Source organism: Macaca mulatta, chromosome 2 (assembly GCF_049350105.2).
Source record: "Macaca mulatta isolate MMU2019108-1 chromosome 2, T2T-MMU8v2.0, whole genome shotgun sequence".
Lineage (NCBI taxonomy): Eukaryota > Metazoa > Chordata > Mammalia > Primates > Cercopithecidae > Macaca > Macaca mulatta.
In genome coordinates this window covers 53,567,908-53,593,668 of record NC_133407.1, presented here as the reverse complement: position 1 = coordinate 53,593,668, position 25,761 = coordinate 53,567,908, and the positions used below count along the sequence as shown (strand labels likewise).

Here is a 25,761-nt window from a genome sequence, read left to right as displayed (position 1 = left end):
CGAGGCGGGTGGATCACGAGGTCAGGAGATCGAGACTATCCTGGCTAACATGGTGAAACCCCGTCTCTACTAAAAATACAAAAAACTAGCCGGGCGTGGTGGCGGGCGCCTGTAGTCTCAGCTACTTGGGAGGCTGAGGCGGGAGAATGGCGTGAATCCGGGAGGCGGAGCTTGCAGTGAGCCGAGATCACGCCACTGCACTCCAGCCTGGGAGACACAGCAAGACTCCGTCTCAAAAAAAAAAAAAAAAAAAAAAAAAGAAGAATTTTATCTTAAAGGTTATTAAGGTATTTGAATTCTATCTTTTGATCAAGAATTTAGATTATATCATCTTTATGGCATAGTATTTTTTACTACCATTGTTTCTAATCAAAGGAAGACTGCTGGAATACTCACGTAATTGCACTACAGCACTTTCGCCATTTGTTGCAATATAGTGCAGAGTTTGCTCTCCATAGTAGGAAGCTCCTGTCTTGTCAACATCTGTGCTAGCTATTACCAACACAGCAGTAGCTATAACAGTAAAAACTTTAATTAGATTTAAAACACAAATTACATGGGCATTGATTCTTCTGTTATATGCACAGGAATATAGCCTAAATTAACAACTGGTAAACAAGAGGGATAAAATATACTTAGCATACCTTTTTTATTCCACAGCATTGTAACTTTATCTGCCTTAAAGAAACTTTTATTAGCTAAAGCTGCATGAGGTCCAGCAAAGTTGGGGTACTGATATAATCTAACAAATGAAGGTGCACCTTTACTTCCTGGAACATAGACAGCCACCTAAGATACACACATAAATCATTACTTAATTTTTTGAGAATAAAAACTGAGATGGACATGTTTTTACAGTCACAAAAAACTAGGAAAAGGTTTAAACACATAATATTCCACTTAAACAAAAACAGCAATTACCTTGTATGGTTGGGGTCCAGGTGATAATACAAAATCATTAATTTTTTGCAAATGCAATTTATTTGCAATTGTGTCTAAAAAAAAGAGTAAATTAAATCAGATTGATGAGAGAGGCTAAAAGGAACATGTTAAACTCTGAATACATTATAAAGGATTACTATAACTACACACTAATAGTACTCACTGTAGTCTCCTGCTGGTGACACACAGTAACACAGTGGAAAAAGCATGGGGTAGGAGCAAGACAAATGTAGGCTTCAATTTCTACTCAGTCATTTACTTGCAGTGTGAGCTCAGGCAAGTAATGCGATTATACCACCCAACTCTCAGTAATTGGTTTTAAGAGAACAGTGCCAGGCACATGGTAGGTATTTGATAAATGTCAGTTATCCTCTCTTCAATCGCTGAAATAAAGTGGTCTTAGAGCCTATTAGAAGGAAAAGATCAACCTTGGCCTGCTACTGCAGAATGTGGATATGGAAATTCTATAACTTAATGTGATAAACAGATGCATGATAACCATGATCACAACCATAGTAACAATGGCTGATATTAAAAGCAGTCCAAACCATGCTGCTATTAATAAAACTGCTACCCTAGTTAATTAGATCAAGAGCTACTATACTTTCTTTGTTTGATTTCAGAGATCAATGGCTTTTCAAGCGCAGCGCACCAAACTGTCAAAGTGGTGATCCCTCTTCATTTGGCATGCTCACAAAGAGGCAAATCAGACAAGAAAGCAAGTTAACCCTGAAACAGCGAGGTGACAGTGCGCCTCAAACACAGGAAAATGAAAGGCATAATTATACTGATTGGATATTGCTCAAAATCAGCCTACATGCCATCTTTGGTATGTGTGAACAAAGTTACCAATTCCTATTCTAACTATAATATACTCAAAACTGTACAATCAGTAATGGGATGCTCTAAAGACAAAAATAACTGCAAACCCTTTTTAAAAAATTATTTTCAGCAATAGTGTCACTTTTTGGTATTAAGATTCTTTTTTTTTTTTTTTTTTTTTTTGGAGACGGAGTCTCGCTCTGTCGCCCAGGCTGGAGTGCAGTGGCCAGATCTCAGCTCACTGCAAGCTCCGCCTCCCGGGTTCCCGCCATTCTCCTGCCTCAGCCTCCCGAGTAGCTGGGACCACAGGCGCCGCCACCTCGCCCGGCTAATTTTTTGTGTTTTTAGTAGAGACGGGGTTTCGCCGTGTTAGCCAGGATGGTTTCGATCTCCTGACCTTGTGATCCGCCCGTCTCGGCCTCCCAAAGTGCTGGGATTACAGGCTTGAGCCACCGCGCCCGGCCGGTATTGAGATTCTAAGAATACCCTGTGGATAATGTGGAACAAACCAAATGAACGCTTATGTGAATGTGATATTCTCAAATTATCATCCCTGGTATTCCAGAGAAACAAGATTCTTGGTGGTAACAAAAGGCAATACAAATAAGATAGAAGAAATTAAATAAAAACCTTGTAGTCTTTAATTTAAATAAAACTATAAGCATAAAACTTTAATTTTAAAAAAACTATGATTGTTACATTTTTTAAATAGAAAAAAATGCCTAGAAACAATGACCAATGCAACAGCTAATAAGAATCCCTAGAACCTAAATACAACTTTTTTTGCTAGACTCAGCCAATTTTTCAAGAAACCCCATTTCCTTTTAATGTTTCCTTTACTGAGATCAAGAGCTAATACTTTTATTTGTTCAATTTCAGAGATCAATAGCTATTCAAAAGTAGCACACCAAAAAGGAGATAGGGTTTCCTGAAAAATTAGCCAGTTCTAGGTGTAATGGTTAGAAATGTACAAATTAATCCTAGAATGACTTTTCTTACCATATAGCAAAGAAGTCACTAAAGACTAATTGGTCAATGATGAGACAATTTGAGCATCCATAAGAAAAATAACTACAATGGACTGAAACACATATATTTTCAATCCACATTAAGAATGGGACTAAAAAGTCCAGGCACGGTGGCTCATGCATGTAATCCCAGTACTTTGGGAGGTTCAGGCAGGTGGATCACCTGAGATCGGGAGTTCGAGACCAGTCTGACCAACATGGCGAAATCCCATCTCTACTAAAAATATAAAATTAGCTGGGCGTGGTGGCACATGCCTGTAATCTCAGCTATTCAGAAGGCTGAGGTAGGAGAATCGCTTGAACCTGGGAGGCAGAGGTTGCAGTGAGCCAAGATCGCATCTTTGCACTCTAGCCTGGGCAACAAGAGTGAAACTCCTTCTCAAACAAAACAAAACAAAACAAAACAAAACAAAAAAAGAATGGAACTAAAAAACAGCCTGGGCAACACAGTGAGATCCTGTTTCTACAAATAATCAAAAATTAGTCGGGCGTGGTGGTGCAAGCCTGTAGTCCCAGCTACTTGGGAGGCTGAGGCAGGAGAATTGCTTGAGCCCAGGAAGTCGAGGTTGCAGCAAGCCATCATTGCGCTCAGCTTGGACAAAAGAATGAGGCCCACTCTCAAAAAACAAGAATGGGGAAAAGGCTAATTGGTTACAATGAAGGTTGCTAGAGATAGAATACATTATATTAAAACTGATAAAAGCAAGAATATTGATCCTGCCTTTTCTATATAAATGCAGCACTAGGTAACCAAATAGTAGAAGGGGAAATTTTTCTTTATAGAGGCAGTACAGCTGAAAAATAAGGGAGGGAGAAAACACCAGAATATCAACAATTTGCAACCACTGATGAAATAATGCATCTAGGCATGAAACATTGTCAGCTAACCCTACAAAATTAAAGACAACCAGACATTATGTGCTTCTTGATAAAAGAAGTGAACATCACCTTATAATGTAGTCTTACCCTTACTCATTTAAAAAAGAACCTGAAGCTGACCAACTCTAGAGTTAACTGGCAATTTATAGGAGACAGACAAACATGTTAAATTATACCATGGGATACAAAAGCAAAATTCAAACTGTGGGAAAATACGCAAGACAAATAACCTTGTTTCTTAAACAACAAATTATGAATAAAAAAAAAAAAAAAAAAAAAAGATGGTGTGGGAACTTATAGGACCAAAAGAAACATAAAAGATATATCAACCAACCACAATGTGCAGTACCTTATTTGGATCCTGAGTTTTAAAAAAATTGTAACATTTGCAAGTAGTAGAAATTTGAACACATATTTAATAATTTGTGATAATGGTTTTGTGGCTAAGTTTAAAAAATGAAAGGCCCCAATCTTCAGAAATCTACCCTGAAATATTTACAATTATATATTTAACAAGTATATAAAATTATACCATGTCTGGGATTTGCTTTCACTTAGTAAGAGAGATGGTAGCTGGAGAGATGCATGGATAAGACTGGCCATAAGCTGATGTTAGGACTAGGTGTCTGAAGTTTTATGTTTAAAATTCTACAGTATAAAATATCTAAAAAATTTGTGTCACAGAATTTCAATAGCAATTACTTTCAGGAAAAGATATTCAAATGTCTTAATAGCAATTATCAGATAATAAAAAGTTATTGTAAAAGAAAACCTTTGTGTTATAGATTTTCACTGAATTCAGACTTATAAAAAATTATGAAAATGAATGTAATAGCAATTATTGATTAATAAATTAACAGTATTTAGGAAAACCCTATGGTGTCATAAAAGTTAATGAAAACTGTATACGATTACAGTAAGTAATAAAATTATGTCATATATCTTTCCATACTAAAATTGTTGTTTTCAAAGAAGTGAACTTCATTGTTAACATTGCGGGCACAAAGAGTTTCATCTTCTGACCAGGATGGACACCTATGTCAAAAAAAAAAAAGTATAAAAAACATTCAGACGGAATGTAACATCACATTAACATGTTAAAGTAATTTATGATACTGGTTACTATTTAAGGAAAAACACTTATAAACACTTATAAATATGATATCAAGTCAGTTACTAATAGTTTTAGTCAATATATGTTAATAGAAAAGTCTGGGCACAGTGGCTCATACCTGTAATCCCAGCACTTTGGGAGGCCTAGGCGGGTGGATCACCTAAGGTCAGGAGTTCCAAGACCAGCCTGGACAAATGGTGAAACCCCGTTTCTACTAAAAATACAAAAATTAGCCTGGCATGGTGGCACGCACCTGTAGTCCCAGCTACTTGGGAGGCTGAGGCCGGTGAAATCGCTTGAACCTAGGAGGTGGAGGTTGCAGTGAGCCAAGATCACGTCACTGCACTCCAGCCTGGGCGACAGAGCGAGCCTCCGTCTCAAAAAAAAAAAAAAAAAAAAAAAAAGAAATATTGTTCCTTTCCACTTAATACTAAAGGAAAGAAAGATCAAGTTTTTGCTCTATTACATTCCTACATACAAAATCCTTAAAAATGTAGATTTTTGTCTGATAAGTTATTTTTTTAAATCAATATCAGGAAAACAAATATTATACAGTGATGACATTAAAAACACTATGTAAAAAATTAGTATTTTAAACCATTTATTTACCAATTTTGCGTTTTTTTCTGGATGAAAGATTTCAAACATGTCCCAGTTTTCACATCATAAAGTTGTAGGTTGGGTATCCCAGCTGTGCCATCTTTAGAAGCTGCAATAATTTTTTTTTTTTTTCAGTAATTGCCTTGTAACATTTGTAAAAAGATTATTTTTCTTATTTATTAAGTTTGACATGGATTACTATCAAATGGGTTAAATCATGAAAGCTTGCCTCTGTTACCAAAAAAAAAAAAAAAGGTTACATAAACCATTCATGATTCTACACTGATTCTCAGTATCTCTTTCATTCACTTGGAAAAATAAGATTCATTAGAGTTCATGCCTTTTGAAAGAACAAAAACTCAGGATGTTTGTAACCCAATGACCTATTATCATTTACTTATTCAACCATATCAACATTATTAGAAAATGTTTCTTAAAATAAGCCCTTATAACTATTTTATTACATGAAACACAGCTATATAAAATGTTCATATAATATATTATCATTAGGTATCCCTTTAAATATATTGGAAAATGGCACAACATTTTCTACTGTTATACCATACACATCCCTTAGATGTTCTGTCTACTGTACTTCCTTTCACGTAATAATTATTTAAAATGTCTTGATTTTAAAAGTCATTATTATTCTTAATCTTCAGAAATCTCTATCCAGCAGTTATTTACTTTCTGAATTTTCCCTTGAGCTTTTTCTTTTCCTTTAGCTCATAAGGGCTCTTTACATTAACTTACCATAGACCTTGAAATTACTTTCAATACATTGTTTATTTGGAGAGTACAAGATTCACTGTTGATCATAAATATTCACAAACACAAAAGTATCGTAAAGACAAATTACTTTCTTATGAGGTTATAAACTTTATAACTTTTTCCCCCGACTAAACGTAATTGATCCTGTCAGAGTATTTTTACACTGAGAAAATACTTACTAGTATAAGGCTGCCACGTTGCCAGGACAGTATTTTTGGGCGAGAATTCAAGGCAAACTGCCTTTGGGAGGTCGAAGGAGTGCAGTAGCCCCTTGTTAATGACACTGATAATATTTACTCTGGTTTCAAAAGAAATTATTTCAACAATGAAATACTGTTTTATAGTAGTCAACACTAACCAAAACATTCATAGCTCTTTTCAAACACAGATCACTCCAAAATGTTCATTTTTCATAAAAAGCAACTTCAAGTTGGTTCTAGAAAATATCCAGGAAATACCTTAACTTAAAAAAAAAAAAAAAAAAAGCCAGGTGCAGTGGCTCACATCTGTGATTCCAGCACAACCTCTGTCTCTACTAACATTACAAAAATTAGCCAGGCGCGGTGGTGGGCACCTATAATCCCAGCTACTCGGGAGGTAGAGGCTGCACTGAGCTGAGATCGTGCCACTGCACTCCAGCCTGGGCAACAGAGTGAGACTCTGTCTCAAAAAAAAAAAAAGTATATATTTTACCAAAAGCCTCCTATATAAGGCTAGTGTTGGGAAACGATATAAAATAGAAGACACATGGATGATTCCACTTTCAGCTGAAAAGGAAAAAAACGCCTTTAAGTGAACACAAAACTAATCTACAGAGAAGTTGAGGTCTATCAAATCAAAGGAAAGGCAAAGGTGCTAGAGAAAATGGCAAAAGCATACTTTGGTTTTATTTTTTATTTGAGATGGAGTCTCACTCTGTCACCCAGGCTGGAGTATAGTGGCACAATCCTGACTCATTGCAACCTGGGTTTAAGTGATTCTCCTGCCTAAGCCTCCCGAGTAGCTGGGACTACCGGCGCATGCCACCACACCTGGCTAATTTTTTGTATTTTTGGTGGAGATGAGGTTTCACCATGTTGGCCAGGCTGGTCTCGAACACCCGACCTCAGGTGATCCACCCACCTTGGCCTTCCAAAGTGCTGGGATTACAGGCATGAGCCACTGTGTCTGGCCCACAAAAGTATACTTTTAAATTTGAATAAATGGGCCAGGTGCAGTGGCTCATGCCTGTAAACCCAGCACGTTGGGAGGCTGAGGTGGGAGGACCACTTGAGCCCAGGAGTTCAAAACCAGCCTGGGCAACATAGCAAGATCTCATTTCAATTAAATTTTTTTTTTTTTTTAGTAAATGGAAGCTATAGCAGCTAGGGAAATCAGTAAGGAGACATTTGACGTCTACTACAATCTCAAGAGCAATCTTTAAAAGATATGATTCTAAGAATTATTATAGTACAAAGACAAAAATGACAATAATTGTATGATAAAAGCAGTTCCATTTTGGGATGTTTTCTATGTACCTAACCACTTTACGTACATTTTCTCATTTAATCCTTAGAACAATCTTATAAACATCATCATTTCTGTTTTACATGTGCTTAAATTTAGGCTTAGAAAAATGATTTGATAATTTGCTCAAGATCATACTATTGATAAATGCCACAGCCAAGCTTTGAAATCAGTTTGGCCTGGCTTGCTTTTATGTACTAAACACTCTGGGGTGTTAAAAAAAAAAAAAAAAAAAGACACTCCATCTTATTCCAGAAGTTGCTGTAAGTAACTTTGTTCTACTCAGGTTTGAGGAAGATAACTGAGTTTAAGATAAGCACTGAAAAGAATGAAAAACTACCACATATTATTTAAACACAGACACCTACATGGAAGTCTTTACAACTTGCTGCAAATAACCTATTTTAGAATTACGAGACGCTTTCTTGTTTTCTTGTTGTTGCTGTTGTTAACCTTCATTTTTTTCTTTGCTTTTCAACCACAGCCTCCTCAGAATTGATGGTCTTTAATAGTTATTCTTAGTTTAATGACGGATGTTTATTTTAATTAAGAAAAAACATATTTAAGGAAGAATCATAATGGTTTCTGACTTAGTTAACCAGAAACTGAACAAAGACCACAATCAATACATGAAATCTAGTTCTCTTGGCCCAGAACAATAAGTACCATTGTGGTCACAGCACTTTAATGAAATAAATGCTAGAACGTAATATAGATGAAATCTATTAAAATCATGGACATGACATACGGGGACATACTAAAAGGATTCAGAGTTGAATCCAACAGAAGGTTAAGTGCAGATACGAGTGAACTATTAACAATAACTGCCAAGGTAAAAATAGACTTATTCAACAAACTCTAAGCTAGAAGAACAAGGAATACCTCAAAAACAAAACAAAAAAGACAATGAAAAGAAGCATAGTATAGCCCATTAGGTAGTAAATTTCGATTGACTCATTACTCAAATAATACAAATTAAAATATGGATTAAAAAATAAAATTTAAGTACCCACAATAGGTTACACAAAATAAGAAATTTTGAGATCACATCTTATTTTTTGAGGCTGAGATTAAAACTGTTAACATTGTAGATAAGACTCATTATAATTATATTATTAATGATTTGAGAGTAGTAGATTCAGGCTGGGTGAGGTGGTTCATGCCTGTAATCCTAATGATTTGGGAGGCTGAATGAAGCGGGTGGATCACTTGAGGTCAGGAGTTAGAGACCAGCCTGACCAACAGGGTGAAACACCATCTCTACTAAAAATACAAAAATTAGCCAGACATGGTGGTGTGGGCTCAGCTTGTAGTCTCAGCTACTGGGGAGGCTGCGGCAGGAGAATCGCTTGAACCTGGGAGGTGGAGGTTGCCGTGAGCTGAGATGGTGCCACTGTACCACTCCAGCCTGGGTGACACAGTGAGACCCTGTCTCCAAAAAAAAAAAAAGAGAGAGAGAGTAGTAGATTCAATAACTTAAAAAAAAAAAGGGCTGGGCACAGTGGCTAACACCTATAATCCCAACACTTCGGGAGGCCGAGGCAGGAGGACTGCTTGGGCCCAGGAGTTTGAGCCTAACCTGGTCAACATAACAAGACCCTGTTTCTATTAAAATTAAAAAAAAAAAAAAAAAAAGAATAAAAGACCAATTTTTTTAAATTATAAAAGCTAATTCTGCCAGCTACTTAAAAAAGGTGAATCAACTAATTCAACATGTTCTCTTTAGTAGTCAATTTTTAAAAAGCAACTATTAATCCAATCTCACCTGGTAGTTGAAAGACTTCTGAATACATTACCATTGTAAAGAACAACGTTTAAAATTTGCTTTTCAAACTAATGCATGTATTTTCTCCCTTTTGAAAAACCTAACAGTATTATATGTGGTTTAAAACAATGTAAATAACTTTAAGCCAATCAAGTATTTGGGCATTTGCATGGTCTGTGAAATAAAATGTTGTAGTAACTCTTGAAAAATTAAAAAGGACTGGTTTTCTTAACAAAATATAAGCATTTAATCAACATAATTTTTTGTGCAAGACCAATTTTGTAAACTGGTATTTTATGTAACATATATTATACTAAACATTCTTTTGAATAACATACACTTTTATATACATAAGATTAATAATAATAACTGCAGGCAGTTGTTAGCAATTTAACAGCAAAGATAAAGAGTATCTACATCTAGGATTAAATGAGTAAAGAGAATTATTCTCTCAGTGTTAGTGCAGATTTAAGGAACTCCAACCAATAACTTAGAGCACTATTTAAAACAACTTCTCAGTTTCTTTAGCATTAAATTATGTTTTTCATACATTAATTTTTAATTCTAGGTAACTAGATAACTAAAGCAAGTCATGGCATATATATAGAAACGAACAACTTTGAAGGTATTCTGTGTAATGAGAGGTAATATCTCACTACATCATGACATTAAAAGATGGATTTTATTAATGACACTCAAATATCTGTTATTCAAATAATGCCAGTGTTTATATTCATGATACACAAAATATGTTATGTAAATGAACACTAACTTTTCTCCAATGCCCCAGGCAAACAAGGTCCCATCCTTACTAAAGGTATAGACTTTGCAATTCTTCCCAGATTCCCTGAAAATGACAAAAAAAAAAAAAGTTTAAATGAATAAGCATTAATACTTTTCAAAAAAATCTGATTATAAAGTCAACCATTTCACTATCAATTTAATAACTCAGAACTTGCACAAATTTAAGAAAATTCCCAAATGCTTTCATCTGCCAAAATACTTTAAAATGCAATGCTAACAAACATTGTAAAGTAAGCTGGAAAATGATTTCATACTAACAGATGGATTAAAAAAAAATAGAGCCTTTTGGGTGAACAAGTTTGTGTGGTAGGCCTTCCATCAATTTCTCATGTGTAGAAATAGAAAGTATAACAATAATAAGAGGCTCCTCACTTAACTACTTGGGAATATTCTATCAAGTAATCAAAACTCTAAGTACTGTATCTCTGAACTGAAGATGTTTATTATGAATACATCACCCAGTGATAATGAATACCCAAAAAGAAATGTGTATCTATGCACATGTAGATGTACATTAGTGTAGTCACAACATGAGATGAAAACTTCCTGGCTAAAAAATAATTTGAATTGCAAAATAACAACAAATGCATTGAGAATTGACTAATACATCCCTTACACTATCTTTGCATTAATTCATCGGCACAAATGAAGATGACATTTGTGCTTCTGCAATCACACAATAATGACAGTTTACACTCAGTTTATAGATATCAAAACATTTTTAAAATCTCTTTCCCATGGTGCAATGGCTCACATCTGTAATTCCAGCAGTTTGGGAGGCCGAGGCAGGCAGATCACCTGAGGTCAGGAGTTCGAGACCAGCCTGGGCAACATGGCAAAACCCTGTCTCTACTAAAAATACAAAAATTAGCCAGGCGTAGTGGTGGTAGAGTCACTGGTCAGTAGAGTCAGATGACAACAGCCTGATTATAAAGCTCCCCATTAACAGTCATCAAACAGTTCAGCTAAAGGTTTCAGCGTCTTTTGATGATCATCTGCCTAGATCAGTGGTTCTTAAGTGGGGTCCCCAGATTTGCAGCATCAGTATCACTGGGGAATTTGTTAAAAATGCAAATTATTGGGCCCTACCGCTGATCTAATGAATCAGAACATTTGGAAAGAGAGCTGTAATCTGGATTTTAATGAGCTTTTCAGATGATTCTGATGCTTGGTAAAGTTTGAGAACCAGTGGCCTAGATTCATTTCTTGAGGATGACAAAATGGTAATTGTCTGATCCAGCATCCATTCTGTATTTATTAACTGGAATTCGTCTACAAAGCTCTTTTTCAAAATCATCAACCATTTGGTTACTCTGATAAACAGTTTGTATAAGGCAAGATAAGTGCTTGATTCCTTCCCTTTATTTATCAATTTTCAAAGTAATGAGTAAGGACTCCATCAACCATCAATGCTGACCAGTAAGGTTTAAATAGAGGGGGGATTTTTGGGGGAAACATTTATATACTTGACACGCTTTATCTTTCTATTCATAATTCTTAATGTTCCCATCTTAGGTTGGTGTGAATCTCTTCAAGTTGATTCTTACGACCCCTTAACAAAATCTCATTAAGTCTTTTATAGCTTCTTTGCTTTCTGGCACAAAAGTCCCCACTGCAACTTGTACATTTTCTCTCCCAGACCTCGAGTTGACCACTTCTCCAAGGAAGTGGTTCCTTTTAGTGAAGAACTGTATTTAGAGATCACAATCTGTGAGGCTGGGGTATTCACTGCTTCTGTGTTATTGCTGCTTCCAGGCCTTTTCATTGGATAGAACTAGGAAATGCAAATGTTTTATGAAAAGAAATCATGAGTTCATATTGATACAGGCAAGTCTATCTTTTCACTCTAATGCTGAAAAATCTTGGTGCCTAACGACATTAATACAATTAATTTACTCTATCCTATAGTAGATTTAAATGACAATATCAACTTTTAGTTAAAATAAAACTATTAGGCTGGCACGGTGGCTCACGCCTGTAATCCCAGCACTTTGGGAGGACGAGGCCCATGGATCACCTGAGGTCAGGAGTTTGAGACTAGCCTGGCTAACATGGTGAAACTCCATCACTACTACAGATACAAAAAAATTAGCCAGGTATGGTGGCAGGCACCTGTAATCTCACCTACTTGGGAGGCTGAGGCAGGAGAATCACTTGAACCCGGGAGGCAGAGGTCGCAGTAAGCTGAGATTGCACCACCTTACTCTAGCCTGGGCAACAAGAGCGAAACTCAGTCTCAAATAAAAGAATTTTGCACATTTTCATATGGTTATGCCACCAGCCTGATATAAACCTAGAATTACTTATTTTAGTTTCCCATTGTTTTATTTTTAATTTTGTTTTGAGACAGAGTCTCACCTTTTTGCCTAGGCTGGAGTGCAGTGGCACGATTTTGGCTCACAGCAACCTCCACCTCCGGGTTTTAAGCGATTCTCCTGCATCAGCCTCCTGAGTAGAGTAGCTGGGACTACAGGCACCCACCACTACGCCCGGCTAATTTTTGTATTTTTAGTAGAGACGGGGTTTCGCCATGTTGGCCAGGCTGGTCTTAAACTCCTGACCTCAGGTGATCTGGCCCGCCTCAGCCTCCCAAAGTGCTGGGATTACAGACGTGAGCCGCCGCGCCCAGCCTTTAATTTTTAAATTTAAATCAATTATATGGTCCAAAGTCAAAACTATACCAAAGCTCTTTCACAGATGTGTCCCCTGCATCCTGTAACTCTCTCCCCCTATAGATAAGCATTTTTAACTAGTTTTTGGTTTACTTGTCCATTGTCTTTTTGGGGAAAAAAAAAACAGCTAGCTAGCTACATACTATGTGTATATATATGTCCTCCCTTTTTAATATCTTTTTCATTATGATTTCACTAAGATTACTGGCAGCGATCTGGCTATCAAATTTGCAAGTTTTTCTCATTCCTTAAAACTCTTGTAAACTAAAGGCTTGTATTCAGTCACGCTAGTGTCTACACTTTTTCTTAGTATTGCTCCTCCTACCTTATAGATAGGCTTAAGTTACTATTTTCAGATCTGAAGATCATTTTCCTTGATAGAGAATATGTATTCTCTTCATCTTCGGTTAACATTATACAATACAATATTATACAATACAAACGAATTCATCTCTTCTTTTCCTTTCTTGTTCAAAACACACCACCAACAAAACACTTTAGATTGTACTGTATGTTCCCTGTAACATATAACATTACTTAACAAAATAAACCGTACCTTGGAAACACTGTGCTTTCTGTAAAATGTGGTGGTCCATTCACCATGTACAGTCCTTCTGATCCTCGGACTAAAGAAATAAAATAAAAAGAACAACAATTACTTTGTTAATAAAGACTCAGTTAACACAAATGTCTTTTTTTAAAAAAAAAAGCTTTAGTAAAAATATTAATGAAATCATTAAATATTTCATTGAACTATAGAATATTAGCAACAAAAGGGCATATTTTCTTACTCTGTTACATAAAATCATATAATTGCTGAGAAATACGTAACTTTTTAAATAAAAACTCGAAACTTTGTCATCACTGAAAGAAAGGCAGCTGTCTTATGGTAAAGAGGACATGAACTCAGAGGCTGACCTAAATTTGTACCTGCCTGTGGAATATTCGATACATTACCACCTCTGAATCTGTGACCTAATCTGTAAAATGGAAATATCAGAACACAGGATAGCTGTATGCTTTACATAAAGTAATAAAAAAATATAGTATATGTTTAAACTTTTTAGAAACATAAGGCATTATTAATATATTCACAATTTCTCAAACTAAGAGAACAAGTGGAATGAGACATATTCATTTACTAAGGCCCCAATGACAGCAATAGCCTAAAAAATGAAGTGGAAACAAAGTTCAAGATTAAATAATCATCTACAGAACTAGACCATACTTCTTATTTCTATGTTTAAATTATTTTACTTTATTTATGTTTTTGAGACAGGGTCTTGCTGTCACCCAGGCTGGAGTACACTGGCACGATCAAGGCTCACTGCAATCTCAAACTCCTGGACTTAAGTGATGCTCCTGGCTCAGTCTCCCAAGTAGCTGGGACTACAGGTATGTGCCACCCTGCCTGGCTTTTGTTTTGTTTTGTTTTGTTTTGTTTTATAGAGACAGAGTCTCACTGTTGCCCAGGCTGATCTTGAACTCCTAGGCTAAGGCAATCCTCCCTCCTCAGCCTCCCAAAGTGCTGAGATTACAGGTGTGAGCCACCGCGCCTAGCCTAGACTATACTTTTTTAAATGGTTGAATTAAATGCTTCTAAAGCTGAACCAAATAAATAGATTCATTTAGTCAACAAATGCTTAACGGGAAAAAAAATGAAAAAACTACTTCCTAGGCCCTACGTTGAACACTGGCGATATAATACGAAAGAAAATCAGCCTTGTCTCTGACCTCATTGAACTTTGCAAACAGTAATCAAATAATTAGCCAAATATACGGAACTGTATACCTGTGTTTAGAGCATCAAAGGAAAGCTATATGGTACCACTGAGGGTATAATAGAGAGTTTTGACCTAAAAATGGAAGGTTAAGGAAAGCATCCTTTAAAGTGTTTTGTATCCTGAGATGTAAAGGATCAATGGCAGTTAACAAACAAAGAGAACAATAACAAGTGCAAAAACCCCATGGAAAGAAAAATGACAGAGCATCAAGGGGATGGGAAGAAGGCCTATGTGGCTAGAGGATGATGAAGCTGGAAAACAAAATAGGGCTCAGGCCAGGCGTGGTGGCTCACACCTGTAATCCCAGCACTTTGGGAGGCCAAGGCACGAAGATGGCTTGAAACCAGGAGTTCGAGACCAGCCTGGGCAACATAGGGAGATGCTGTCTCTACAAAAAGTAGCTGGGCATGGTGGCACATGCCTGTAGTCCCAGCTACTCGAGTGGCTGAGGCAGGAGGATCCCTTGGACCTGGGAAGTCAAGGCCACAGTGAACCATGATCATGTCACACACCACCAAGCCATGTTAAGTTTTGTATTTCTTGCAGAGACGAGGTTTTGCTACATTGCCTAGGCTGGTCCAAACTCCTTAGCTCAAGCAATCCAATCTGCCTTCCTCAGCCTCCCAAAGTGCTGGGATTACAGCTGTGAGCTACCTCGCCCAAACTGACATTTTGTATTTCTAAGATGCCTTGCTAGATTTAATTACTTTGTAGTTTCATATAAATTTTAATAAAGGGATACACAGTTTAATTAATTTACTCTTGATAAGCTGTGATACAAAGTTTATTAGAAAAAACACAAAATCAGGTCCATAACAGAACATAAACTGTTTTATAACTAATAAAACCAAAAATAAATATGGACTAAAAAACCTTTCAATACTGAAACAATTTTTTTCTACATGTAACTTTCTAACAAGGAGTCCTTTTTAATTACAAGTATCTGAACGTGAAACTAAATACGATGTGAAGTTAGCTCAATATAGTATATTCTGAGTTTGTGTGATTCCCCATTTTCAGAGATTTCCCTCATCAATCAAATAGGATTGGCAATATGTTCTAGCAGAAAGAAAAATCTACAATGCAAGCAGTTCTTTTCATTAAAACAACAAATAAACGCCAGAGATTCACACAGTAGCTGTGTGAAATACATTAAACATCTACATAATCTTTTCAAAGCTTACTAGCCTTTTTAGACACTCATATACTATTTATTGCTCTAGGCCTGCGTTAGAGAGAGAAAAACACAGGGCTTCAATAAACAAGGATCCTATGGCAGGTGTGTAGTAATCTTTAAAATATGATACTTTTCCCAACTCTTACATTCACTGAACTATGTATTAGTTTAGGAAAATGACTCAATTTTGAACAAATTATCTCTGTGATTTCAACTGGTCAAGCAGATTAGACAATGTGAATTTCATATAATGGACATTGCTGTTTTATGTGCCTAGCACCCAGCTCCTCTTCTTTAGGAGGCTCTCATTTTCTTTTGAGGAGTATCCAGGAGTGAGAATATAATTTAGTCCTGACTACATGATTAAAAGTTGACTGATACAAAGATGAGCCAAGCAAAGTCAAAGGCAGTTAGCCTTGAGATTTTCGCTGAGACTACTGGCAAAAATGTGTTCTTTCCTTTGGAGCTGGGTGTTTGGTTGAATGTCAGTTTAAAGATGAATTTAATCTGGAGGAAAGCAAGAGCCTAGAGATGAAGAAAAACAGATTTCTGGACGGGCGTGGTAGCTCACGCCTGTAATCCCAGCACTTTGGGAGGCAGAGGCCGGTGGATTACCTGAGGGCAGGGGTTCAAGACCAACCTGACCAACACAGTGAAACCCCATCTCTACCAAAAATACAAAATTAGCTGGGTGTTGTGGTGCATGCCTGTAATCCCAGCTACTCGGGAGGCTGAGGCACAAGAATCGCTTGAACTTGGGAGGTGGAGGTTGCAGTGAGCCAAGATCACGCCATTGCACTCCAGCCTGGGCAACAAAAGTGAAACTCTGTCTCAAAAAAAAAAAGAAAGAAAGAAAGAAAGAAAGAAAAACAGATTTCTGAAGCATGTGAGTATCTGGATCTAGCAGCAGTGAGGCTTTTAGGTTATATGAGTTTAAAAAAAAATTCCTTTTTCACCTGCTTTGGCTTGTCATTCCCAATTAAGAGTTGGGGTTAACAAAATTTACTGGCTAATCTGCAAGCTATTCATATCTCTAAAATCCCATGAGTCTAAATTTAACAAAAGATCTTGGAAGTAAAATAATCTACTGTTGAATGAAATATGTACATTGAAAATGCTTAAAAGATTAAACAGTTTGTTCTAGTGAAAGAAAAATGGACCACAGAGTTGAGCAATCTGAATAAGTATGATCCTAATCCTGCCAATCTGCAGCATGAATCTGACCACTTAATCTCTCTGGGCCTCTAAGAATATGAGAATACGAAGAGTACACTGAACAGACAACATTTAAGCTCTTACAAATTCCCTCATTTTAAACACTGTAAGACAATTGTCATCCTTGGTTAATTTACTATAAAGTGGCTATCCTTCATTTAGAAGGATAGTCTAAACAGATAAATCTAACCTAGATCTCTTGTATGCACAGTTCACAATACGGTTTGCGCTCTTATGAGGCTCTAATGCCCCCACTGATCCGACAGGAGGGGCAGCTCAAGTGGTAATGTTCGCCCGGTACCAATCTGGCCCTGGGGGGTTGGGGACCCCTGATTTAGAGTATCTATTGTCTACCAGGCACTGCACTAGTACTGAGAAGACAGATATGAATAAGACCCTGTCCCTGACATTGAAGGACTCACAGTCTAGCAGGGGAGAAAGGCAAGTGAATGTCTAATTATCCTACTTAGCAAGTGAAACAAAATTTCAAATATACTTAAGGTACAAAAATAGCCCAGGAAGTGACTGACTCTATCTGGGTAGCGTGAGGAAAGGCTTCACAGAGCAATGATATCTAAAATGAATTTTAATTTCAACAGATGATAAAGAGTTTGCCAAATCAACTAGAGGCATAGGATAGTACTAGACTGAAGAAACAGGTTGTTCAAAGGTACTCACAAGCAGTTCAGTATTGATGGAGTACAAAATAGGATGGGATAGCAAGGAAATAAATGAGTCTCAAGAGCAATTCAAGGATTATAAATGGTTACATACCCTATGCTACGTGGGATGGAATTTACCCTGTAAGCAGTGAGGAACTAACTACTGTAGGCATTTTTAAAGGAGAGGTTATTTATCAGATTTTTAAATGTCGTATTGTTTTCATTAGAGTTCAAATAAGAATTTAGTATTAAAAATTGTGAATAACAAGCTACCTTTACGAACCTAAAAAAAATTTATTATGTAACTTTGCCCAACAGTCTCTGCCTAGCATATTACCTAGCACATTATAGCCAGCGTTTGATAAATGATGACTAAACTGTAGAAGACAGACTATCAGTGGGCATGGTGCTTAATAATAAAGATTTTAAAATGTAGAAATAGAAACGTAGACTGGCAAAAAGTGCAAAAATGTTTTAAGGTTTCTTTCTTTCTTTCTTTTTATGAGACAGTCTCGCTCTGTCGCCCAGGCTGGAATGCAGTGGCGCGATCTTGGCTCATTGCAACCTCCGCCTCCCGGGTTCAAGCAATTCTCCTGCCTCAGCCTCCCAAGTAGCTGGGATTACAAGCGCCCGCCACCACGTCCGGCTAAATTTTTTTGTATTTTTAGTAGAGACGGAGTTTCACCATGTTAGCGAGGGTGGTCTCGATCTCCTGACCTCGTGATCTGCCCACCTCCGCCTCCCAAAGTGCTGGGATTACAGGCGTGAGCCACTGCGCCCGGCCCTTAAGGTTCCTTTCAGGGGATGGGGGAAAAGGGAGGAAATGGCCTTCCTCCTCAAATGCAGACGTTTCTCTTAATGACTTTTTTGCTTCTGTATAGTTACCAGAACTTAACCAAAGCCTTCTTTTCCTTCCCAATTCTTTCCCTTACATAATACTCACATGCAAATACTCCTAGCCACAACCTAGTAAAGCAACTTCCCCAGCATTGTCCAATCTAAGTTTATTATCTTCTTCAACACTACACACTCTGTCTTCAGCTTCAAAATTTCAAAAGTCCTCTAATGTTCTACTTTTAATATGCTCATAACCATTTCAAAATAAAATGTTGCTAGAATATCTCTATCATGCTCACTGCTATATCCTCTTCCAACCCCACCTTCATCATTTGAAATCTGCATTACAGCTCCACTCTCCCTATTCAGTACTACAAACCCCATTAAGGAAGGCAGGCCAGAATTTGGAATTACTTAAGTCCAGGTGTATTTAATGTGCGTGGTCATTCTAGTGGACTAACTCTGTTTGTCTTTGTCCTTACTGTAGAGCTAAATGACTTCACAAGGGCCCGTGTAACACCAGTATTGCAGACCCAAGTGTCACAAATTCAACTAGCACATTCTGTTTTTCTCCCCCTTCTTCTATCCTGTAGAAGATGAATCCGCAGGCAAGAATGATGGATCAGTGAAAGGGAGGGGGAATACGAAAGCCCAGAGGCGGAGACTTCACTTCCGACTGCCACGCTATATCAAGAAAGCCAAGAGATAGTCTGGCCTTTCCGCAAGCCACAGGAAAAGGCAGATCAGACTTTTCGGGCTCCTCGGGTAGTTCTCAAAGACAAAGACAAAAATAAGAAACTAGTCTGAAGAAAGAGAGTCCCTTGCTTCTTCAGAACTCACCTGTCAAGAGCGGCGTGGACGGCGCCATGTTGTCCCGGAAAAAGAAACCGCTCGGGTGAGAGTTCACGAGGGCCGAACCCGGCCCCTACACGTCTCCTCCTGCGTGGAAACAGCGAGCTGGTGTTTCCGGAGCCATCAGCCTCGGGGCCAATTCACTTCCGGTTGCGGAGTGACGCGGAAGAGGCGCCCGAACGCGCAAGCACAGATCTGGGGCGACGCTTGACCGAGCTTGGGAGGGCTGGACTGGGGCGGGTGCGTCTGCTTTCGCCCTCCTTCTCTAGCAGGAGGGGCGCGCACTTCCGCGGGGCGGAGCCCACCTAGTGCTGACGTTGGCAGCCGAACCCAAAGTAGATCGAGGCGGCGGGCTGCACATTCCCGTTGTTGCGTTGCGTTTCCTTCCTCTTTCACTCCGCGCTCCCGGCGGCGGCCAAAGCGGCGGCGACTGCGGTGCGAGAACGACCCGGCGGCCAGTTATCTTCCTCCCGTGCACCCGCCAGGCTTGGCCAGTCAGTCGGCGACCGGCGCCCGGCTTGTGCTCAGTCCCCGCGCTTGCCGCGCCCAGGCCCAGCGGCCGTAGCCAGCGCCTGGCCTGAGAACCTCGGCGCTCCGGCGGCGCGGGCACCACGAGCCGAGCCTCGCAGCGGCTCGAGAGGAGGCAGGCGAGCGAGCGAGTCCGAGGGGTGGCCGGGGCAGGTGGTGGCGCCGCGAAGATGGTCGCCAAGCAGAGGATCCGTATGGCCAACGAGAAGCACAGCAAGAACATCACCCAGCGCGGCAACGTCGCCAAGACCTCGGTAAGGAAAGAGCGGTCGCCCCTCTGCGTTCCGCAGCCGGGGCACAGTCGGGGTCCCTGGGGCCGCGTCGCGTTTTCTCCCGGATCCGGTCGACTGTGGGCTGTGCTGTGGAGGGGTAGGGGCCCGAGTCTGCGAGCCGCCAGACTGTAGGGGCTCGGGAACCGAAGGGGAGACCTGTGGGTGAGGGGACCGGCCACCGGGGCTGTGGGAGCCTGGGGTCCGAGTGGTTTGTCTGCATCTGAAATGGTGGATTTTCGCTTTTGCAGAGAAATGCCCCCGAAGAGAAGGCGTCTGTAGGACCCTGGTTATTGGCTCTCTTCATTTTTGTTGTCTGTGGCTCTGGTAAGTGTCTTGCGGGCTCCCATCAGGTAGAGTCTTGGGTTGAAAGGGTTTGGGATGACGTGGTGACCGGTCAGTAGTGAGTCCTACCTGCGTAGTTCTCAACCCACCTGCAGAGGACTCCACATAATTCTGTTTCATCTGAACCAAATTACTTGTTCCACATATGCACAGAGGGTAGTGCTCCAGAAACTTCTCCTAGCTTAATTTGTACTCACAGGAGATCAGAAAGGAGGTCAAGTCTTGGTAATGATCGAGTTGGAATAAATGTACGACCGGACAAAACCTAACGGAATGATAATTTAGAATGTTTTTTAGCTTCATTATCAGCCTTTGCAAAGGAACTTATAAATATGTACATACAGATGTTAGCACTTGATTTAACATATACCAGAATTTAATATCTTAATGTCAAAATTGAGTATATTTTATGAAGTAAAGCTTGTGCAAAGAATTGATTCACTGTAGAGGAAATGTACCTGATTGGCATTTTAATGTGAGTCAAATGTTTTTAGGTTAATAAAAGAAACGTTTGACATATGGTTTAAAAAAAATTGTCAGGGCAGCCTGCTGTCAGAGTAACAGACACTTGCCTTTGCAAATAGATTACAAAAAAAAGGTCTTTCTTCTCTTCGTTTATCATCTTAATATGCAAGCTGTTAATATTGAAGTAGATGTTGGTTTTCCACTTTCTAAAGTTACTGAGATTTCTGTTTAACGTTTCACTTTGCCTTTCTTTTGCACTTACCAATTGGAAACTTTCCTGATAAATGGCTGAGAGCCAAGCAGTTTATATAACCTGAAGATTATTGAATTTCAGCTTTGTGAGAATGAGGAAACATGCTTGTATTATAGGCCAGGCCTTAAAAGGATGCTTAATTATTTAGGGATAAACCAAAATAATTCTATGCTGGAAAAACCTGTTTGCTTTGGTGCTTTAAGTTCTTTGTAAAATGATTACTTATCTGGAAGTTCTCTTGGTAATACTTAGACATAAAATTCAGCGAAGCTAAGATTAAAAAAAATAACTCAGGGACATTTCATTGTTTTATTTGTTCAAATAGGCCTATCGTCACTTCTTATTATAATGAAGTTATGTACCATTTGCAAATGTAAGAGTACCTTTGGATTCTTCAGCTACCTTAATTAATATTTGTTAGTCACTGGACCTGTTTTATTCAAAGCTTATTTTAATATTTGCTCTTTCTTTTTACAGCAATTTTCCAGATTATTCAAAGTATCAGGATGGGCATGTGAAGTGACTGACCTTAAGATGTTTCCATTCTCCTGTGAATTTTAACTTGAACTCATTCCTGATGTTTGATACCCTGGTTGAAAACAATTCAGTAAAGCATCCTGCCTCAGAATGACTTTCCTATCATGCTTCATGTATCATTCCAAGGTTTCTTCATGAGTCATTCCAAGTTTTCTAGTCCATACCACAGTGCCTTGCAAAAAACACCACATGAATAAAGCAATAAAATTTGATTGTTAAGATACAGTAGTGGACCCTACTTATTCAGTCAATTAAGAGTAAGTTTTTTTATGTGGTTATTAAAACACTATGAATAATTAGTCTAAGTCTGCATAGACAGGGTCTATATTTTGTTAACCCTAATGTATAAATGCAGTTAGCTTAAATTACAATTTGAAGTCTTGTGGTTTTTATATAGCTAGGCACTTTATTACTCTTGAACTGAAAGCACACTCCCTTATAGGTTCATGTAACTGTCCTGTAATAAGGTGCTTATAAATCGAACAACTACACAGCCTAGTTTTGCCACAACCTTTAGCATCCAAAACTTTTTAAAAGCTTCTAAATGTCTAATATAAAGGGAGATGCTTGTAGCCACAACATCTATTTTACCAATATTGTTTCCATTACACTACCTTGGATTTTGCATGAGTGAGTATAGTAACCCAAGATGCCATAGAAAAAACTTGATCATTTTCTGACCTAATCAGTTACTGTGGTTTCATTAAAAGCTGCCGTGGTGGAGTGAAGTCAATCAGGGAAGGTTTGTTTATGTTACATTTATTATGTTACATTGATTTCACCAGAATTATTTTAATGTATCAAAGGGGTTTACTATGCCAAACAAAATTCTAGGGAAAAATACTACTAAACATGGATGCCTCATTAGAACATGCTGTTGAGTCCAATGTGCCATAAGATATTTTATTTTAGCATGTTAAATAGCACTTTTAATAGCAAAAAAAGGCACATCAACTACAAAGTTATCCTTAGTTTGGAAATGCTTTTCTAGATTAATGATCGAAATGCCGTTAGGGTCCTAGACACATCAGCCTAAAGTGGCATCTGGAATTGAATGGATTTACTGATAATGATCAGTCTTTAGTCTTCCCTTTGTTATATGATTTTATAGGTTATGATTGATCAGATTTACGTTTTACTAATGGTAAGGGTGAGGGTGATAGGGCAGGTTTTGGGTTTTCTAGTACTGTTGAAAACTGCAAGTACTGGCTGTTTGTATACTTAGCCATAACTTGGTGAATAAAAACCTGAGCAGTGTCTATGTATTAATACGTTGGAAAGAAAGCTGCTTGTGTTTGCTTTGTTAATTGCCTCAGGATATTTCTTTTAAAATAAGCTGTTTTAAGAGGAACAGAAGGGAAATCTGCTACCTAGTCTATACACAGTGTGAACCTCATAGAGGGCTTCTGATACCCTCAAACGTGGAGAGCAGTAAGGGAGTGGAGTGGTTAAGGACTTTCAGGAACTTAACTATTCTGGAATAAGAAATTAATCAACTGACCTTGGGCCAGCAGGTTTTTAACTAAATTGTTACTTGCCTTTCTCACCCAGTTATCAATTTCTGTACTTGTTTCCCTTTTTGAAACAAGTATCTTGGTTAACTAATTCTGTTTTATGGTTGCGCTAAATTCATAGCAGGTGCCTTATTCTTTGCTTTGAGTCAAACCATTCCGTATCAGAATTTTCCTTGGTTTACTATAGATAATTGGCTTTAAGTTGTTTTTGTTTTTTAATGTACAATGTTCTGATAAATTTGACTGTTAAATTGCTATAGCTGGCAATCATTTTACATATGTAAAATTGCGTTCCCTTTGTATTTCATGTGTAATTTACCAATTAAGTGCATTTTATATTTAGGTCGGATTATGCATGTTTGGGTAAACGAAAGCTGTGTCTTATTTGATTTATTCTTTAAAAATAAAGTTCCCTGAATATTTGATGCTTTTCTTCTAAAAGCAGATGCTTTTACAGTTATCTGAGTGTACCTTTTGTAGTTAGTAGAAAATGATTTTAAAGAATGTTTAGTATTGTACTTAAAAGAAATGGTATGCAGAGGCACAGATGTAAGATTTATAACTGGAAATAGGTAGTAAGAAAAATATATAGAAAGCACAATGATTTGAATATTTTTCCACTTAGGATTTCCTAATCTCCTTGTCATCCAATTCAAGCTCAAGATAAAGCACAATTCTTTGATCTCCCTTTGCCAGTTGAATTTTATAGATCATCTAATGTTGAGCACAGCATTACTCAGTTACTCTTTGTGGTTTAGCTCTAACATTTCAACAAGTTGTTAATTATTGTATCTGTTTATCTGTTGGGTTGTATATAATGTTGCTCAAAATAATAAGTGGACTTCCAAAAATGAGATTTCCATTGTAACAGGATGCATTGTAATGGGCTTTGACTTACATTAAAGAAATGTGGATAGTCAACTGCAGGGCCATGACTCTTCTCACTGAGGTTACTGGAGTCTGTTGGTACAAAGGACGACCATGTAGAGCTGGATTATGTTCCTGGGCTCAATAGCAGGTTCACCGACAAAACTTTACTGTGCTTTATTATCTGTAAAACTTAGAACACCAGATTCCCCGTTTCGAAATTGTTTTTAAGTTTGATTTGCCTTTACCTGGCTTTTTAGTTTTTAAATTTATTTTTTAGATGCAAACCCTAACTTCAAGAGGTAGGAGTTGGTTGGCTGCAACAGCAAACTCTGTGGCACTCCCTCAGAGAAGCATTTCCTGTCTAAACTTAGTACCACGCTGGCTACTTGTACTACTTTATTTTCAAATTGAATTAGGACACATGTCCTTATTTAGAAAGAGGATTAATGAGCAATAAAAGGCTACAAATTAAGGGAAAAAATTAACTGTCTAGGCTTAGGTAATTCAAAGTAAATTAAAATGTATCACAGAAACATAAAGATAGAAGGGACATGGAAAATTTAATCCAACTGCTTCAATTCACAGATTAACAAAAACATGCATTTTAGTCAATGAATAACTTACATGCCAGGTATGGAACTGTGAATACATAGTCCTGACACTGAAATATCTGTCAGAGCAGTAGAGAAGGAACAGACATAAAACGAAAGCATAACCACAATCGTAGTAAGTATTTCAAAGGACAAGTAAAACCAGATAAAGTTTTTTGTTTTTTTCATCACAGAGCTAATTGGGGGAGTGCAGAAACGAACCAAAGTTTCTTATACCCTATGGTAATAGGAATGATTGCAAAACTTGCACTTAGAACACTTCTGTTTTCACGAGCTCTTTGCTTCTGCTTTCACAGAAGTTCTTTAATTTTTTTAAAATTGCCAATTCAAAGAAGGAAAAAGCAATCCATCCTTTTATGGGTGCATTAAAAAAAAAAATTAGTGACAAATTTACTTTTGGTGCTCCCTCTACAGCACAAAAATGCAAGGGTCAGTAATGCTACCACTGTGATACATTCAAGGTTACATTTTTAAAAATAATTTTGCTAGAGTTTTGTTGAATGAGTTTTCATCTGGGCCGGGCGCGGTGGCTCACTCCTGTAATCCCAGCGCTTTGGGAAGCCGAGGCAGATGGATCACCTGAAGTCAGGAGTTCGAGACCAGCCTGGCCAACATGGCGAAACCCCATCTCTACTAAAAATACAAAATTAGCCGACTGTGATGGCACATGCCTGTGATCCCAGCTACTTGGGAGGCTGAGGCAGGAGAATCACTTGAACCTGGGAGGCGGAGGTTGCAGTGAGCCAAGATCGCACCATTGCTCTCCAGCCTGGGCAACAAGAGCAGAAACTCCGTCTAAAATATAAAAAATAAAATATTTTTCATCTGTGATGTCGAAAAGTCTAAAATTATTTTGTCTTTAATTTTTTAAAAAATAGAGGTGGGGTAGGCCGGGCGCGGTGGCTCACGCCTGTAATCCTAGCACTTTGGGAGGCCGAG

General features: G+C 38.1%; 2 protein-coding genes across 3 annotated transcripts in view; one reads left to right on the top strand and one right to left on the bottom strand.

The window, feature by feature from the left end:
- EIF2A (eukaryotic translation initiation factor 2A) overlaps window positions 1-19,462 on the bottom strand; it is a 34,224-nt gene extending 14,762 nt beyond the window's left edge. Inside the window, exons 1-9 of one of the 2 annotated variants that reach the window (XM_015131799.3) lie at window positions 19,419-19,462; window positions 13,460-13,529; window positions 10,200-10,274; window positions 6,336-6,454; window positions 5,395-5,494; window positions 4,624-4,706; window positions 922-995; window positions 645-789; window positions 397-513 (exon numbers count right to left, since the gene is read on the bottom strand). In XM_015131799.3, coding sequence (XP_014987285.2) covers window positions 397-513; window positions 645-789; window positions 922-995; window positions 4,624-4,706; window positions 5,395-5,494; window positions 6,336-6,454; window positions 10,200-10,274; window positions 13,460-13,529; window positions 19,419-19,446 — 811 coding nt within the window. In that variant the 5' untranslated portion in view covers window positions 19,447-19,462. Of the gene's footprint in view, window positions 1-396; window positions 514-644; window positions 790-921; window positions 996-4,623; window positions 4,707-5,394; window positions 5,495-6,335; window positions 6,455-10,199; window positions 10,275-12,355; window positions 12,442-13,459; window positions 13,530-19,418 lie in introns of those variants that run through there. The other variant, XM_077991573.1, reaches the window with a different exon arrangement.
- Window positions 19,463-19,737: 275 nt separating this feature from the next.
- Window positions 19,738-24,262, top strand: SERP1 (stress associated endoplasmic reticulum protein 1). The gene is made up of 3 exons (XM_015131801.3): window positions 19,738-20,212; window positions 20,479-20,554; window positions 21,768-24,262. The coding sequence occupies exons 1-3, from the start codon at window positions 20,129-20,131 to the stop codon at window positions 21,806-21,808; spliced, it is 201 nt and encodes a 66-aa protein (XP_014987287.1). The 5' UTR covers window positions 19,738-20,128; the 3' UTR covers window positions 21,809-24,262.
- The last annotated feature ends 1,499 nt before the right edge of the window (window positions 24,263-25,761 follow it).